This window comes from Pleurodeles waltl, chromosome 3_1 (assembly GCF_031143425.1).
Source record: "Pleurodeles waltl isolate 20211129_DDA chromosome 3_1, aPleWal1.hap1.20221129, whole genome shotgun sequence".
Taxonomy (NCBI): domain Eukaryota; kingdom Metazoa; phylum Chordata; class Amphibia; order Caudata; family Salamandridae; genus Pleurodeles; species Pleurodeles waltl.
In genome coordinates this window covers 369056689-369073451 of record NC_090440.1, presented here as the reverse complement: position 1 = coordinate 369073451, position 16763 = coordinate 369056689, and the positions used below count along the sequence as shown (strand labels likewise).

Genomic DNA, 16763 nt, shown 5'->3' with positions numbered 1-16763 from the left:
AATGGAAGTGAACAACACCACTCTGTGGAACGACTCCTGCTGGCCTTCTGAACTAGGACCAGCACCCAACCCCCCCAAAACCCTGCGCTCCTCATCCCTCTCCCTCGCATGCACCCCACGCATCTGCCAAAACAACAGTGGAGGACTCTCCTTCTCCTACCTCACAGCAAAATCCTGGAACAAACTAAGAAGATAGTGAACGCCCAACTGTCTCACTTCTTAGAGGAAAACAACACACTCAACGCCTCCCAATCTGGATTCCGCAAGAACCACAGCACTGAAACCACCCTCATAGCCTGCACAGACGACAGAACCAGAGTGGACAAGGGCGAGACCGTCGCTCTCATCCTCCTGGACCTCTCTGCAGCGCTCGACACTGTATGCCACCAAACCCTCCGCACATGCTTTTTTGACGCAGGAATCCGACACAAGGCCCTAGACAGACTCACCTCTTCCTCACTGAAAGAACCCAAAGAGTTCACCTCCCTCCCTTCTGGTCTCCAGCCAACAAGATCATCTGCGGGGTCCCCCAAGGATCCTCCCTCAGCCCCACCCTCTTCAACATATACATGGCCCCCCTCGCCAACATCCTCCGCCCCCACGGAATCACAATCATCTCTTACGCAGACGACACCCAGCTCATCATCTCCCTCACCAGGAACCCTTCCACCGCCAAGACAAACCTGCACGCCGGACTCCTGGATATCGCCAAATGGATGACAGCAAGCCACCTCAAACTTAACTCCAACAAAACAGAAATCATCATCTTCGGCCCCAACAAGACAGCATGGGACGACTCCTGGTGGCCCACCGCCCTCGGACCACCCCCAACACCCACCACCCAGGCACGCAACCTCGGCCTCGTCTTAGACTCATCTCTCTCCATGGCCCAGCAAATCAACACTATATCGTCGTCCTGCTTCAACACCCTTCGCATGCTACGGAAAACTTTTACATGGATTCCCTTAGGAACAAGAAAAACGGTCACCCATGCCCTCATCAGCAGCAGACTGGACTACGGCAATGCCCTCTACGCTGGTACCACAGCCAAGCTTCAGAAAAAACTCCAGCGAATCCAGAAGGCAGCCGCATGTCTCATCCTCAACCTCCCACGCCACGAACACATCTCTACTCACCTCAGATCCCTAAACTGTCTGCCAATCAGCAAAAGTATCATCTTCAAAGTCCTTATCCACTCTCACAAATCCCTCCACGACACTGGATATGCCTACCTTAATGAACGAGTAAACTTCCACACACCTACTTGACTTCTCCCCTCCGCTGACCTCGCCCTCGCCACAGTCCCCTGCATCCAACGCACCACCTCCGGCGGCAGATCCTTCTCCCACCTTGCCACCAAGACCTGGAACTCCCTCCCCACCAACCTACGCAAGACCCAGGACCTCCTAACTTTCAGAAAGCACCTCAAGACATGGCTTTTTGAGCAGTAAACAGCAACCCTCCCCTACCCCCCCCCAGTGCCTTGAGACCGTAACGGGTGAGTAGTGCACTTAATACATTTTTTGATTGATTGATTGATTGAACTCCATCTTCACCTACGGACCTCATCGTCTCTTCTGGCGTTCAGGAAAGGACTCAAGACCTAGCTGTTCATCTAAACCATGTTAGACCTGACATCCTTGGTGTAGTCTCCCCTGTCTTTTTGCCTCTGCTTCCTATGTTTTGACTGTGTGCTGGACTTTGTTTTTCCTGGTTTTTGGTACTCTGGGCACTTTACCACTGTTGACCAGTGCTAAAGTCCAAGTGCTGTGTGTGTATACACTATGTGTAGTTGGCTTTTTCATGATTGGCATATTTGATTTACTTCTAAGTCCCTATTAAAACGCACTAGAGGTGCCCAGGGCCTGTAAATTCAATGCTAATAGTGGGCCTGCAGCACTAATTGTGCCACCCACATACGTAGCCCTGTAAACATGGCTCAGACCTGCCACTGCAGTGTCTGTGTGTGCAGTTTTAAACTGCCAATTCGACCTGGCAAGTGTACCCACTTCAAAAATAAACTTCTGTGCCATCTCTCCCAGAATCAAGCTGCACAATCACAGAAACACAAATCAGCAACTTTTAAATCCAAATTTCATCCAGTTAATTAGCTTTAATCCATCTTTATCACAACAGTCTCAAAGTTCACAACAGAGGCAGTGTACTTTCCAGTTTTAAGCACAGAAAAAAATTACCATCCAGGCTTTTCACGATGGCCTGTCGGAATGCATATATCATCCTGGGTAACTCTGCAAATGTCCACCCAATGCATTTCGGGCACTAAGCCCTTCTTCAGGGGTAACTGAAATAGAAAAATAGCCCATCAGTCACCATCAGTGACTTCACAACATTAGACTATCACAAAACATTTTAACTACGTAATCAAAAAATAATAAAATGTAAAAATAATAAAACATCTCCACTCATCACTGAAAGTAAACCAGAGAACCCCGAAGTCCGTGCTAAGTGTGAACCAAAACATTAATAATAAATTAAGCTTGAAAAATAAAACATAAAAAATCTTTTGCCTTAATATACTTCATGCACAACCCGTGTAACACTGTGTACACAAGCTCACAAATGTGAACCAAACATAAACTTACTGTGCTGTGAATGTCAAATCTAAAACCCAGTGTCTTCACACCGTCACTATCAACCAAACTGCTTTATCAACCACCACAAAAAAGTGCTCCAAACACGCTTGTGATTCGTAACCCCGTAACGTACACCACAGGTGAAACCCATCCCTTTTGAAACCTGTCCTGAAATTCAGACAAAACACATGACTCGCCCTCAATTCAAACAGAGTGCATTACAGCAAAAAGTGAACATAAAATCGTGAACCACTGCATTTGAAACTTATCATGCTTATATATTTTTAACCTATACTATTGCAAAATTAAATGAAGGTGAACAGTGACCCACACCTAATAGTAAAGCGTTGAAACATAGAAAAGTAACATAACATAAACACATATAAATAATGTCACTCAAGTGCTACTGGGACAACGCACCTTGCTTGCATGCCACACTTTATGCCTTGAGCATTTCTGAAAATTATGGAACTTGCTGGAGAAATAGGAGTGCACACTATTATTTCATTTGAATTTTGAAAAGTGTACCCACTTGCCAGGCCCAAACCTTCTCTTTTTGTACATGTAAGGCACCCCTAAGGTAGGCCATAAGTAGCCCCATGGGCAGGGTGCAGTGTATGTTAAAGGTGGGACATGTACTGATGTGTTTTACATGTCCTGATAGTTCAGTTTTCACTGTTGCAAGGCCTACCTCTCATAGGTTAACATGGGGGCTACCTTTAAATATCTTTTACGTGCAGTTACTCATTGGGAGCAGATAGAGATCTGGAGTTTGAGGTCTTTGAACTCACAATTTTAAAATACACCTTTTGGTAAAGTTGTTTTTTAGATTGTCATTTTGAAAATGACACTTTTAGAAAGTGGACATTTTCTTGCTCAACCATTCTGTGCCTCTGCCTGCTTGTGTATTCCACGTTTGGGTCATAGAGTGGGAAGGGAGGAGCTGACACTTAGACCTGAATGAGCTGTACCTGTCCTCACACAATGCAGTCTCCAACTCCCTGGTATGTGTCGGGGGCCAGGCTAGGGCAAGGCAGAATCTTGATCTTGTCAACAACAGAGACTTTCCTTTGAAGTTTGCCTAGTTCAAAGGACCCACAACCCCAGACTTTTAGAACACTTCTGGATAAAGAGGAACCTCTGCCAAGGAGAAGAGCTGAAGAGCTGGAGAAGGAGTACTGCCCCTTTGCTGTGTGTTCTTTTCAGGGCTGCCTGCAGTTGCTGCTTCTGCCTTAGAGAGGGCAAAGACTGGACTTCGCTGTGTATCCTGCTTGTGAAGTTTCTCCAAGGGCTTGGACTGAGCTTGCCCCCCTCTTCTGAAGTCACAGGGCCATCAATGGCTTCTCTGCCAGCCCCTGAACTCTCTTGCAGAGACTCATACGCTGCCAAGTGGTGCCTAATCCAGTCCCTGTTCCCTTGAAAGGAGAAGCTGGTGAAAAAACAAGAAAAACCAAGTGCACCGACTTCGAATGACACTGGACTGACATCACTGCCTGACCCTGTGACGCTGCCTCCAACTGAAGCTGTGGTCTCTGCTGGAGTGTGATGGCCCTGACCGACATCACAGGCCTGACAATGAAGCAGCCACTGACGTCCTGTGACATTGAGAGTCTGAGGTGCCATGTCACTGATGTCCGTGAGACCTGACTCCACCGTGGCGCCTGCAGCTTCGTGGTATGACCGCGACCCCGTGAAGTCACCGCGCTGTGACCGCCAGACATCATCCCCGCCGGAACGCAAGGAACCAAATCTTTGCACCGATGGCACCTCATCTCCAGTGCTCTGCAGCAAGGACCCAACGCCTTGCACCGACGCCTCTGCTCCGCAGCACCGGAACCAACGCCTCACCAGATCCACCAACGCCATGCTTCCCCAACTCCGTGCACTGGCTTGTTTCCTCATTTTCACAAGGTACTGTACCTAGGGGTCCGTGTGACTCCGTGACAATCGCCATTGGCATCAGATTATCGGTAATTACTCTATCACGACGTCATGATAGCACCAAATTGCTGCATTTGTGTTTCTAAGCGCTATATCGAAGTTTAATCTTTGAAGATTCATAACTTTGCTTGTGTATGTTTGATTTGTGTAATTTCGGTCTTGTTTGATTTAGATCAATATTGGCTATTTGTCTAAACTGGAGTTGTGTCCATATTGTAGTGTTTTCACTGTGTTAATGTGTGTGTTGGAACAAATACTTTACACATTGTCTCTGAGATAAGCCTGACTGCTTGTGCCAGGCTACCAAGGGGGTGAGCAGGAGTTATCCTAGGTGTGTATCTCCCTTACGCTGATTAGAGTGAGGGTCCATGCTTGGACAGAGTGCAACCCGAAATAGCCTCTCTTTCAGTAGATGTCAATGGGGGAAATACATTCTCCTGATTATTATTTTTTAAATCTCTGACTTTTCTCTTCTAAAATGTTGGCATGTATGCAAAAGCATAACTTTAGACAAAGGGTAATGAAATATATTCTAAATATATGTATGAATTCTGTGTGCTGATTTAGTAAAAAATGTTTGTGAACTTTAATATTTACAGAGCACGAAGGAAGAATAGGAATGGCAACAATTCGACTACATGATGGAAAAGAATTTGATGGACAGAAGCTGTACAAACACGTCATTGAGTACCTTCCAAACTACGCAAGACCTCGATTTTTTAGACTTCAGGTAATATAATAATTTGGTTTTCTTGAGTATTTCGGTTCGAGGTCCGCCCTCTTCCTGTATAAACTTCTTAGGCTGTTCTGTTCGGTCGTCGGCGGTATTCTGAATTTACCCATAATGGCAGTGAAAGAAACAGAGCTTTCTTCATTGCCCAATTAGCGGCTGTTTTCAGGTGCACCTTTTAGTACATCAGATATGCCCCCTGCAGCAGTATATATTACAGACTGTGCTGGGTGTGTTGCTAGGATAGGATAACCAGAAAACAGAGGTAGTAAGTTTGATCCTATTAAATTAAATATGGTTCTCGTGTGTCGTCACCTGAAGTAAGTACTTCCTGGTGCTTTAGCATATTTCTTCTCAGGATTATGCCTAAACAAGGTCAGTAAATCTTTTTACCCAGCATAAGGGTGTGGAGACATAGGCATCAATTACACAGCAAATCAGTTTAGAATAACAGTATGATCATTATGGCCACACAAGGAAAACTCCAGTCTGAAATAAAATCCAAGGGTTTTATTATAGATTAAAGCTCAGAGTAATATAGATAATTCTCAAAACAAGGCTGTAAAGATACAGAATCATTATAGGCTGTCCAATCGCCTAAAGAAGTTCAAATGAACTACCATCAAAAAGACTATGGGCCAGATGTACAATGTGATTTTGCGGTAGCAAAATGCAAATTTCGCACTTTGCGACTGCAAAATGGCCTTGTTGAATGTACTATCCCTATTTTGCAAGTCAGTATCCTGTTACCGATTTACAAAATATGGATTGCGACTCGCAATTAGCAAGGGATTTTCAAGGGAGTCCCTTACTAATTGTGACTCGCAGGCCTATGTATGATTGCTTTACGACTGTGAATGCGGTTGCAAAACAGATACATTTACCACCAATTTCCCACGGACCACTGCCTACTGAGGAAAAATGAAACTGAAGTGTTTCATTTTCATATTTGGAATACAACACATTTAACTTTAGGGAAAACGGGCTGCATTTAACAAAAAAAACCTGCTTTATTTAAAAAGCAGTCACTGACATTGTGGTCTCCTGAACCCAGCAGGCCACCATCCTTGTGAGTGCGGCCATTACCAAATGGGTGACAAATTGGAACCTTCCTCATGAATATTTTTGAGGCACGTCCCTTGTGGCCCATTTGCGAATCGCAAACAGTGTGATTGACACTCTTATGCATTTTGTTTTGTGACTCACAGTTTGCGATTGGCAAAAGATTTCAAGCAGCAAAACAAAATGGATCTGGCCCTAAGCACTCAATCAATGCTACACATAACAGCAATAAGAAAACTTGAGGAAGGAAACATTCACTGTCCAATTCTGTTAATCATTTAGCAATTTAAATACTACAATTTAGTAACCTGGACAAGGGATAACCCTACGAATTAGCAAGCCCATGTACTCGGTTAAACACATGTGGAAAAAAATCACAAAAAAGACAAAAATAATTTGGAATAAGGAAATCTAGAATACCAGTTGAATAACTAAGGTTGGCAAAAAGTAAACAAAAAGAAAAAGGAAAGGCGTCAGCATTTCAGAAACACCAATTTGAGTCTTCTTCTCTTGGCCAGGAGAAAAAAGTTTCAGTATAGCATTTCAAAGGAGCAAGGGTAGAGAGGATTGTACCTCTCAGAGTCCAAGGGGTAGAATAAGTAGAGTGGAATGGAGCAGACTGCTCCAAAAGGAGTGCAAGGAGAATTCTGCAAATCCAGCGGGGGAACAGTATATCAAAGTTCATAGTGCAAATGATTTATGCATCACTCCACATGATGCAAAAGGTGTAACTGTCCAGCGGAAGCCAATGCGGGCTGAAACATTTGTATACATAGACCATTCCACAGTTCCTGAATGTATGGTGCTCAAGGTTATCTATTCCCAAGTTAGCATTCTCATGAGAACTAAGTCTGAAAGGAAAGTTCACAATAGTAAGAATGACTAAACATTTTCTGCAGTCAGGAAACTGATGTATGACAGAACCACACATGCCATTACCACACATGCATTTACCCCTCAGTCATTACAACAAATGCATCTTTACCACGCATTCCTTTACAATTAAAATGTTTACCATGAATATACCTTTACCACGCATGCATTTACAATGAAAAATTAGCTGTAAAGGCACGAATGGTAAAGGCAAATGCGTGGTAAAACTGTAAAACTTGTAGTGGCAAGTTTAATATATATATATATATATATACATACATACATACACACACACACACATATACGTCTGGGGGTTTATATTATTTGTATATATTTCACCCTGTACCCTAAAACCGCATACCACCCAAAAACCCATACCCACCCTAAACCCTAAAAATTACTTTGCCACCCAAAAACCCATACCCACTCTTAACCCCATAATTATCCTTGCCGGCCGAAAACCCATACCCACCCTAAACCCTAAAAACAATTGCCCTCTAAAACCCCGTACCCCCTAAACTCTAAAAATACCTTCCCACACAAAAACCCATACCCACCCTGAACCCTAAAAACACCTTATCACCCAGATACCTATACCCACCCTAAAAAAATCCATTGCCACCCAAAAACCTATACCCACCCTAAACCCTAAAAATACCCTTGCCATCCAAAAATCCATACCCATCCTATACCCTTAAAAATCCCTTGCCACCCAAAAACCCATACCCACCCTAAACCCTAAACATTCCCTTGCCACCTAAAAACCCATACCCACCCTAAACCCTAGGATCATCAGTGATGTCATCAGTGATGTCACTGACCATGTCATCAGTGATGTCCCTGAGTGATGTCTCTTAGACACTTACTTACAGACAGTCTCTGAGTGGGTCTGTGAGTAAGTGTCTAAGTGGGTTTGTGAGTGGGTACATGAGTGTCTGAGTGGGTCTCTGAATGGGTGCATGAGTTTTTAAGTGAGTCTGTGAGTGAGTGTGTGAGCCTGGTTGGGTCTGTGAGTGGGTGCGTTGTCTCTGAGTGGGTCTGTGAGTAAGTGTCTAAGTGGGTATGTGAGTGGGTACATGAGTGTCTGAGTAGGTTTGTGAGTGGGTGCATGAGTCTCTGAGTGGGATTGTGAATGAGTACATGAGTGTCTCATTGGGATTGGTTTACGTGGTATTTGCTCTCTGCAGCAGGCATATTAACTCTGCTCTGCTTTATGATGAGTCAGATCTCTCTCCAGCAGGAACATTAACCCCTTAGCTGCTGGGCCGTTTCCCCCTGAGTGCTGAGCCCTTTTTTGGCTATTTGGGGTAGTTTGCGCTTAGGCCTTCATAACTTTTTGTCCACATAAGCTATCCACGCCAAATTTGCGTCCTTTTTTTCCAACATCCTAGGGATACTAATGGTACCCAGAGTTTGTGGTTTCCCCTGGAGGAGACCAAGAAATTAGCCAAAATACAGTGAAAATTTCGTTTATTCCTAAAAAATTGGAAAAAAGGGCTGCCGAAGAAGGCTTGTGGTTTTTTCCCTGAAAATGGCACCAACAAAGGGTTTCTGGTGCTAAAATCACCATCTTCCCATCTTTCAGGAACGGGCAGACTTGAATCAGAAAACCACATTTTTCAACACAAATTTGGCATTTTACTGGGACATACCCCATTTGTACTATTTTTGGTGCTTTCAGCCTCCTTCCAGTTAGTGACCGGAATGGGTGTGAAACCAATGCTGGATCCCGGACAGCTAAACATTTCTGAAAAGTAGACAAAATTCTGAATTCAGCAAGGGGTCATTTGTGTAGATCCTACAAGGTTTTCCTACAGAAAATAACAGCTGAAATAAAAAAAATATTGAAATTGAGTTGAAAACAACAGCCATTTTTCTTTGTTTTACTCTGTAACTTTTTCCTGCGATATCAGATTTTTTAAAGCAATATACCGTTATATCTGCTGGACTCTTCTGGTTGCGGGGATATATAGGGCTTGTAGGTTCATCAAGAACCTTAGGTACCCAGAGCCAATAAATGAGCTGCACCCTGCAGTTGGTTCTCATTCTATACTGGGTATACAGCAATTCATTTGCTGAAATATGAAGGGTGAAAAATAGGTATCAAGAAAACCTTTGCATTTCCAAAATGGGCTCAAGATAAGGTTTTGAGGAGCAGTGGTTATTTGCACATCTCTGAATTCTGGGGTGCCCATACTAGCATGTGAATTGCAGGGCATTTCTCAAATAGAAGTCTTTTTTACACACTCTCTTATATTTGGAAGGAAAAAATGCAGAGAAAGATAAGGGGCAATAACACTTGTTTTGCTATTGTATATTCCCCCAAGTCTCCCGATAGAAATTATACCTCACTTGTGTGGGTAGGCCTAGCGCCCGCGAGAGGAAATGCCTCAAAACACAAAGTGGACACATCCCATTTTTTGACAGAAAACAGAGCTATTTTTTGCAAAGTGCCTACCTGTAGATTTTGGCCTCTCGCTCAACCGGCACCTAGGGAAACCTACCAAACCTGTGCATTTTTGAAAACTAGAGACCTAGGGGAATCCAAGATGGGGTGACTTGTGGGGCTCTGACCAGGTTCTGTTACCCAGAATCCTTTGCAAACCTCAAAAAGTGGCTAAAAAAACACGTTTTCCTCACATTTCGGTGACAGAAAGTTCTGGAATCTGAGAGGAGCCACAAATTTCCTTCCACCCAGCGTTCCCCCAAGTCTCCCGATAAAAATGATACCTCACTTGTGTGGGTAGGGCAGGCGCCCGCAACAGGATTGGATCACACAAGGGTCAATGGAAGTCCTTGCATGAGGGCTACTGTTAACCCTGGAGTGATTCGTTCCTGAAGCAGGCACTAGGCGCAGGCACACAAGCTGGGTTGTGTTTTTATCAGGACAAGTGGGGAAACACTGGGTGGTAGGAATTTTGAGGATCCCTGCACATTCCTGTAGTTTCTGTGATAAAAAAGAAAGGAAAAATAGTGGTTTTAATCAACGTTTCACTTTTGCAGGGTATTCTGGGTAAGCAAACTTTGTTAAATCCAAACACACCACATTTACGTGGGCTGCCTTGGGTGTCTAGTTTTCAGAAATGTCTGCGTTTGGTAGGTTTCCCTACATGGCTGCCGAGCCCAGGACCAAATACTTAGTTAGGTGACTGTCTTAAAAAACTAGGCTGTTTTGTGGCAGGTAATTTTAATGGCTCCCTGCAGATCTCTGGACTTCTGCTCATTGGAATACAAGGAAAATGTGTTTTTTAAGCACATTTTGTGATTTCAAGGGGATTCTGGGTGAAGGAAAACTGGTGAGAGCCACGCAAGTCTTGCATCCTTGGACTCCCCTGGTACTAGTTTGTTAAAGTTAACCCACCACTCACACTGGTTGGTTTTAGCACCTCCAGAAATTATGGTTTCAAAGCATGATTACTTATCAAAGTATCTGAATATTGAAACCAAGCCTTCTGAAGGTGGGCCATAAAGCCGCGTCCAGGCACCAACCTCTTTATGGTCCATTCACACGCCATTCACGCACAACAAACAACCCTTTCATATCGCCAGCCACGGGCCCAATCCAACCAATCACTGCACTCACATTAACTTAACGCTGCCAGACAAGGGCCCATCACATACACACGCCACAGAACGGAATAAGTTTGACTACATTTTACCACCTGTCAAGTAACTGCCTCCTTCTTCCTTAACATTACCAAATGCATGCGTAACGAACCTTTACTAATGACTCCTGTGACAGCCACCTGAGGCTCAGGAAGACATGTTTTTCATGCGCCTTTAACGCACTCTCTGTGCTAAATCCAACTCCTTCCAGTTTGTGGATGCAAGTTGGGGGTGTCCGAGTATGCAGTACAAAGCGATTCCTCGAACTGAGTGAGCATATCTACCTTTGAAACTAAGGGAGACATGCTGGGGATTTCTCATGATGTTCCCTAAAGAGAAGGTCATAGGTTATGAAAAAGGGTAGTGTTTGGTACATAGGGGAGTCCATGAGAACGTAGCATATGTCCCAGCCAACATTATGTGCAGTGATGTGACTATAATGCACTTATACAGCAAACTGAACATCTACTAAGTTCTGATGGAGGATGAACATGAAAAGCAGGTCAAACACTGACCTATACAAGTCATTCTCCTTCAGTGCTGGGATGGCACCAATGGGTTTGAATCCATAGGTGTAGATGATGTATATCTGTACTACCTTTACTATCTGCCTTCTACCTGTGCAATAACCCTGTTAAGGCACTCCTACCATAAGCTTTCCTTACCCATTCATGTCTCTGTTCTCATCAGAGTCCTGGCTAATCCTGTATAATTGCCAAGTGAACCTATACTAGTTTGTGGAAGCAAGTTGGGGGTTTCCAAGTATGCCGTACAAAGTGATTCCTCGAACTGAGAGAGCATATCTACCGTTGAAAGTAAGGTAGACATGCTGGTGAAGAAAGGGTACTCCGTGGCAATGTAGCATATGTTCTGTCCTCTAGTATATGCAGTAGGCGGAATATAATGCATGTTAATTGAACAGAACACCGACCACGCTCTGACGGTGGATTTAGCTGTCAAGCAGTCCAAAAGGAAGTCCATGATGAAGTGCAATTCTGTGGCTCCTTGCCTAACGAAGCAGTGGCTCATGGACGTTCGGTATCCATGCACTGCCACTGAAAGGATTACCCAATGGCAGCTCAACCTCAGTCGATTTCCCAGAACTTTGCTTTAGTATGATACAACGTAAAGCAAGTAGGGATACAGAGGTCTGGTTGGGATGGACACTGGGGACAGTAATACCAACTCTCTTGCCGCTTTCCATGCTTTGAGCACACTTTACAGCGACGACATGGACGATCCTTTTTGGGTGTTTTAGGAATGCGATCAGCAAAGTGTCGCTCCTGCAGCCTTGCCACATCCTCCAGAACATATGAGGTGGGGGCTGCTGCTTCTTCTGTAACCGCAGTGAGGCTTTCAATTACAGACAACTGGAAGTCAAGGAAAGTCATGAGTCTTCCTGTGGTTGTCTGACGGTAAACAACATACGCATTATATGTTGCCATCTGAATCAGGTGGGTAAACAGTTTCTTGTACCAAAGTGCGAGTTTTACGACACGCATTGTATGGTTGAAGAACCTGGTCGTTCTTGTCCACTCCGCCCATGTACTTATTGTAATCAAGTATACAGATGGGCTTGTGGACTTCGGCCATCTGACCCCAAACCGTGATGGGAGAAGTGCTCTCATCATGAATTGTAGTGAGCACGTATACATCACGCCTATCTGGGAACTTGACTGCGAGCAGTTCGTTAGAACGCAATGCAGTACTCTGGGATTTCTGGAGCTTCTTGCAAACAAGCTCCTGCGGGAATCCTTTGCGGTTACAACGAACTGTACCGCAGGCCACCGTGCCAGCTTTGTAGAGCTCACTGAACAGCTCTACTCCTGTATAGAAATTGTCCACATAAAGGTTATAACCTTTGTGAAGAAGTGGCTGGACAAGTTCCCATACAATCTTACCTGTGACCCCTAACGCAGGAGGGCATCCTACAGGGTTTAGGGTAGAATCCTTCCCTGTATACACTCTTAAGCTGTACACATAGCCAGAAGAGTTCTCACACAGCATGTACAGCTTTATGCCATAGCAAGCTCTTTTGCTCGCAATGTACTGTCTGAAAAGCAGCCGTCCTTTGTACAGGATCAAGGACTCATCGACTGCTATATTCTTTCCAGGATTATAGATCTCTGGAAACCTGGCAGACAAATGTTCCATGACAGGCCAAATTTTGAACAACCTGTCATGATCTGGATGGTCCCGGGGCAATGCAGCAGGATTGTCATTGAAATGCAGCATGCGCTGCAGTAGCAAAAAACGATCTCTGCTCCTGTATGGTGCGAAGATGGGAGTTACCCAAACCGTGCGAGTTGTCCAGTAGGACTTCAAGGTGGGTTTCTGCACTAACCCCATTTTGAGCATAAGGCCCAAAAATATATTCAACTCCGCCAGCGAAGTGGGAGTCCACTGGCGTGCCCTAGAACGGGGCCTTAGAGTGCCTCCGCGCTCCCTCAGAAATTGGTCTGCACGCAAATTTGTTTGCTGCACAACTTTCTGAAGGAAGTCAACATCCAAAAATAGATAGATGTATTCGACTGGCAAAAAGTTAGCTGTATCGACTTTACATCCAGCGTCACCAGTAAAAGGTGGAATTTGGGGCTGAACTAAACAGGGGGGCTGCCAAGAGAGCACTGTCTCTGTGCTTGCGGCCGCAAGCACGTGCTCTCTGGGTTCGGCTAACCCAATGTGGTCCCGCTGCCCACAATGTGCTTGCGAAGGGACAGCACGGATGTAGTCATTGTCTCCTTCAGACTTACTGGAAGAGGTGTCGTCGGATGGGACTCCGCCGACTGAAAAATCACTCCCAGAATCTGCCCCATTGTCCTCTCCCTCAGATGCTGTCTCAGTGTCTGCTGTCTCAGTCTCTGAACCTACATTAGAACTGTCCTCCATAACCCGAGTTAAGGCTTGATCAGCAGTCATCCAATGAGACGCCATCTCTGCTACTGGCTAAACTGTCCCTCTAAATTACTAGCCTACGTAGAAGGCAGATAGTCACAAAATTGCTTGTGGGTATGTTTGTTGTGTACAATAGGAAATGTCGTCACCTTACCTTCGCTTCTTCTCCAGTTCTGCAGATTCTCTGAAAGCACTGAAAAAAACCAAAAAATAATGTATTACTTCACCTTACCACACACCCAGTGCAACAGTCATTTTTGGTGCTCTGCCTCCCATTACCTCCTCTTCTAATTCCCTCAGTACTACCCAGCAAGAGTGCCACTCATATCTCCATAGTCCCCCTGGCATAACATTTGTTTTAAAGCGCAGGTAACGCTTGCCTTTACTAATCCACTCAGCTAAATACATATAAATGTATCTCATTTGCAGCAGGACAATAAACCATCTGTGCTACTTTATGGCAACTGCCACTACAGAAAAGACATGCATGCATGCATGCATATATATATATATATATATTTTGTGAACAAGAATCTCACCGCACTCCACGAGGTTCACATTGGCATCTTTTATTGCAAGCAACAGCCACGTACGCGTTTCGACTCTCAAGGAGTCTTGATCACAGTAAATGAGTCCCTCTTTTCTTTCAGTTTTTTATACTTGAAATAAAACATGTCAATTTGAACCTCGTGGAGTGCGGTGAGATTCTTGTTCACAAAATATTTTCGAGGTTGCTCTCCTCCATCACTGAGCACCGGCAGTGGAGTGCACTGCACAACAATCTTTTAACCAATTTGTGTTGCATATATATATAATAATATATATATATATATATATATATATGTTTAGAAACAAAGTGGTTGAAGGGTTACTGGGCGGCGCACTCCACTGCCGGTGCCCAGTGACAGAGAAGACCAATCTCGAAATTATGTAATGCCGAAAAATTTCACTGCACTCCATGAGGTACAAATAAACGTGTATTTTATTGCAGTCAATAACCACCAACGCGTTTCGACTCACCAAGGAGTCTTGATCACGGTCCTCGTGGAGTGCGGTGAAATTGTTTGCCATTATAAAACAACACACAAAAGAAAAACAAGCATTTACAATGCAATGGGTCTCGCATCTGCTCGAGTTAGAGCTATTAGCGTTATAAACTCCTAACCCAACTTTTCTTGCCACATAAATTGAGAGTTAAACACTTTCACATAAGAGAGCCGATTCACAACGTCACGGCCACCATGAGCATCAGGTGAAGAGATGCACAAAAGGAAAAGAAGTTCGCTCGCAGTTAAACGTAACAGCAAAAGTGCAATTAGCCATGTACCAGGGGCGATGGCCAAGGGAGTAACAAAACCTCCCCAAGGAGGGACAAAGGTAAACCATTTACCAATGTAATGAAAGGATTTTTGAAGGGCAAGCCCACTTACGAGTGGTAGTGATGGGCGTTGTTAGAAGCCCAGATACACACCAAGTCAGAAAAGCAGCGCATGGGCGCTGCAATGCTCGACCTGAAAAAAAAAATATATATATATATGTTTGCTTTATACTTGGCATGGTTTTAAAGCGGCACTGTGAAACTAAATGGTTACAATGTTTGATCAAATAGTTTCCCTCAGTCGGAGAATCTCACTGCAATAAAAGAGGAGAGAAAGGCTCGTGTTTACGTCTTTAAAGCAATTTGAATTTAGAACAGAAAAACGGCATTTAATGGCAGGTCAAGGCCCTTCAAATGTTAAAGCTAAATTACGTGAATGGGAAAAATTGTCTCAGAAGGAAATAAATAAATGGTGGAAAGTGGTGACTTTGAAAAAATACATTGAAGTAAAACGTATACCTAGAGGTTTGAGAATAAGAATTATGCCAAGTTACCAAGATGCCAGCAGTGCCCTATTGGAAGAATGGGGAACATATATTTTGGAGTCATGGAGAGGTTTGGTTGAAATTCTTATTAAGCATGCAGAGATAGCATTGGATAAAATTCAAAATGAGCTAAAAAATCTTGAACAAGATTTGGACTCTCTAACTCTGACTGAGGAAGAAAAGAAAATTAAAAATGATTTAGGTTTGAAAGTACAGCAACATGAGGAAACTGTTATAGCGCGCAAGCAATTTAAATTTCAGAGAGATAAACAGGATTATGCAGAAGGAAAAATATTAACATTTTCGCGCAAATTTCAGAGTGCAAAACATGGAGCTCAACTTGATTCGCCACAATCTCAAAGATTGTAAAATTCAAGTATTGAATCTCTTTCTGTGCATAGTGACACCAGTGCAAGTGAGGATGGAAGTGCAACATCATATGAATCGAATCCGACACTTTTAAACGAAATGCGCCTCGCCCTCCAACAACAATCCAAGGACCAACAGAGCAGCAGACGTGGAAAAGGACGAGGACGGGGCGAAAGAAAAACAAACGCACAAGAAGGGGACAGAGGGGGAATTCAAAGAAACACCAGAGCGAAAACCGCAACATTATTCAAGAATTAAATGTGATAAATCTCTCTGATAGAGTAATGTCATCACAAGAAGAGTCCCTATTGAAAAAAGGCCTCAATTTTTGTCCTGCCATCGACATTGACTTAGTACAGACACGGATTGACTTATACAAATACATACGGAAAATCAAATTGGCAAAGTTTCACAGAGATGCAAATCTGATTAGTAAAACAAGTATCACCACGCCAACTTATGAATTAACAGTACAAGATAAAGATACCTTAATGACTTTAATAAATCTGGATTGCATGCAAGAGGAAGAGCCGATTAGAGAATCACAGGCGATAATACCATTAGGAGCAGGCCTAACTAAAAAAAAGACCTAGGTCCAAGTTTTGCCCAGCATTACCAGCAGGAAATAAAATTGATTTATCTGCTGAAATTGTTGTTGATGACTTGTATAAAACAGAATGGATTCGTGGCAAAAACAACTTGACAAAAGCTGAAGTACAAATTTTGCGTGATTTACAAAAAGATGAAACTTTAATAATTAAACCCGCAGATAAAGGCGGGAATATTGTAATTCAAGATAAAAACAGATATGTACAGGAGGCAATGTGACA

The 16763-nt window shown here is 43.7% G+C and overlaps 1 protein-coding gene across 1 annotated transcript in view; it reads left to right on the top strand.

Annotated features, from left to right (window-relative positions):
* The window catches only part of SLC27A2 (solute carrier family 27 member 2), a 559749-nt gene that overhangs the window by 518883 nt on the left and 24103 nt on the right, over positions 1-16763 (top strand). Inside the window, exon 9 of the mRNA XM_069222551.1 lies at positions 5135-5265. Within this exon, the coding sequence (XP_069078652.1) occupies positions 5135-5265 (131 nt within the window). The remainder of the gene's footprint in view (positions 1-5134; positions 5266-16763) is intronic.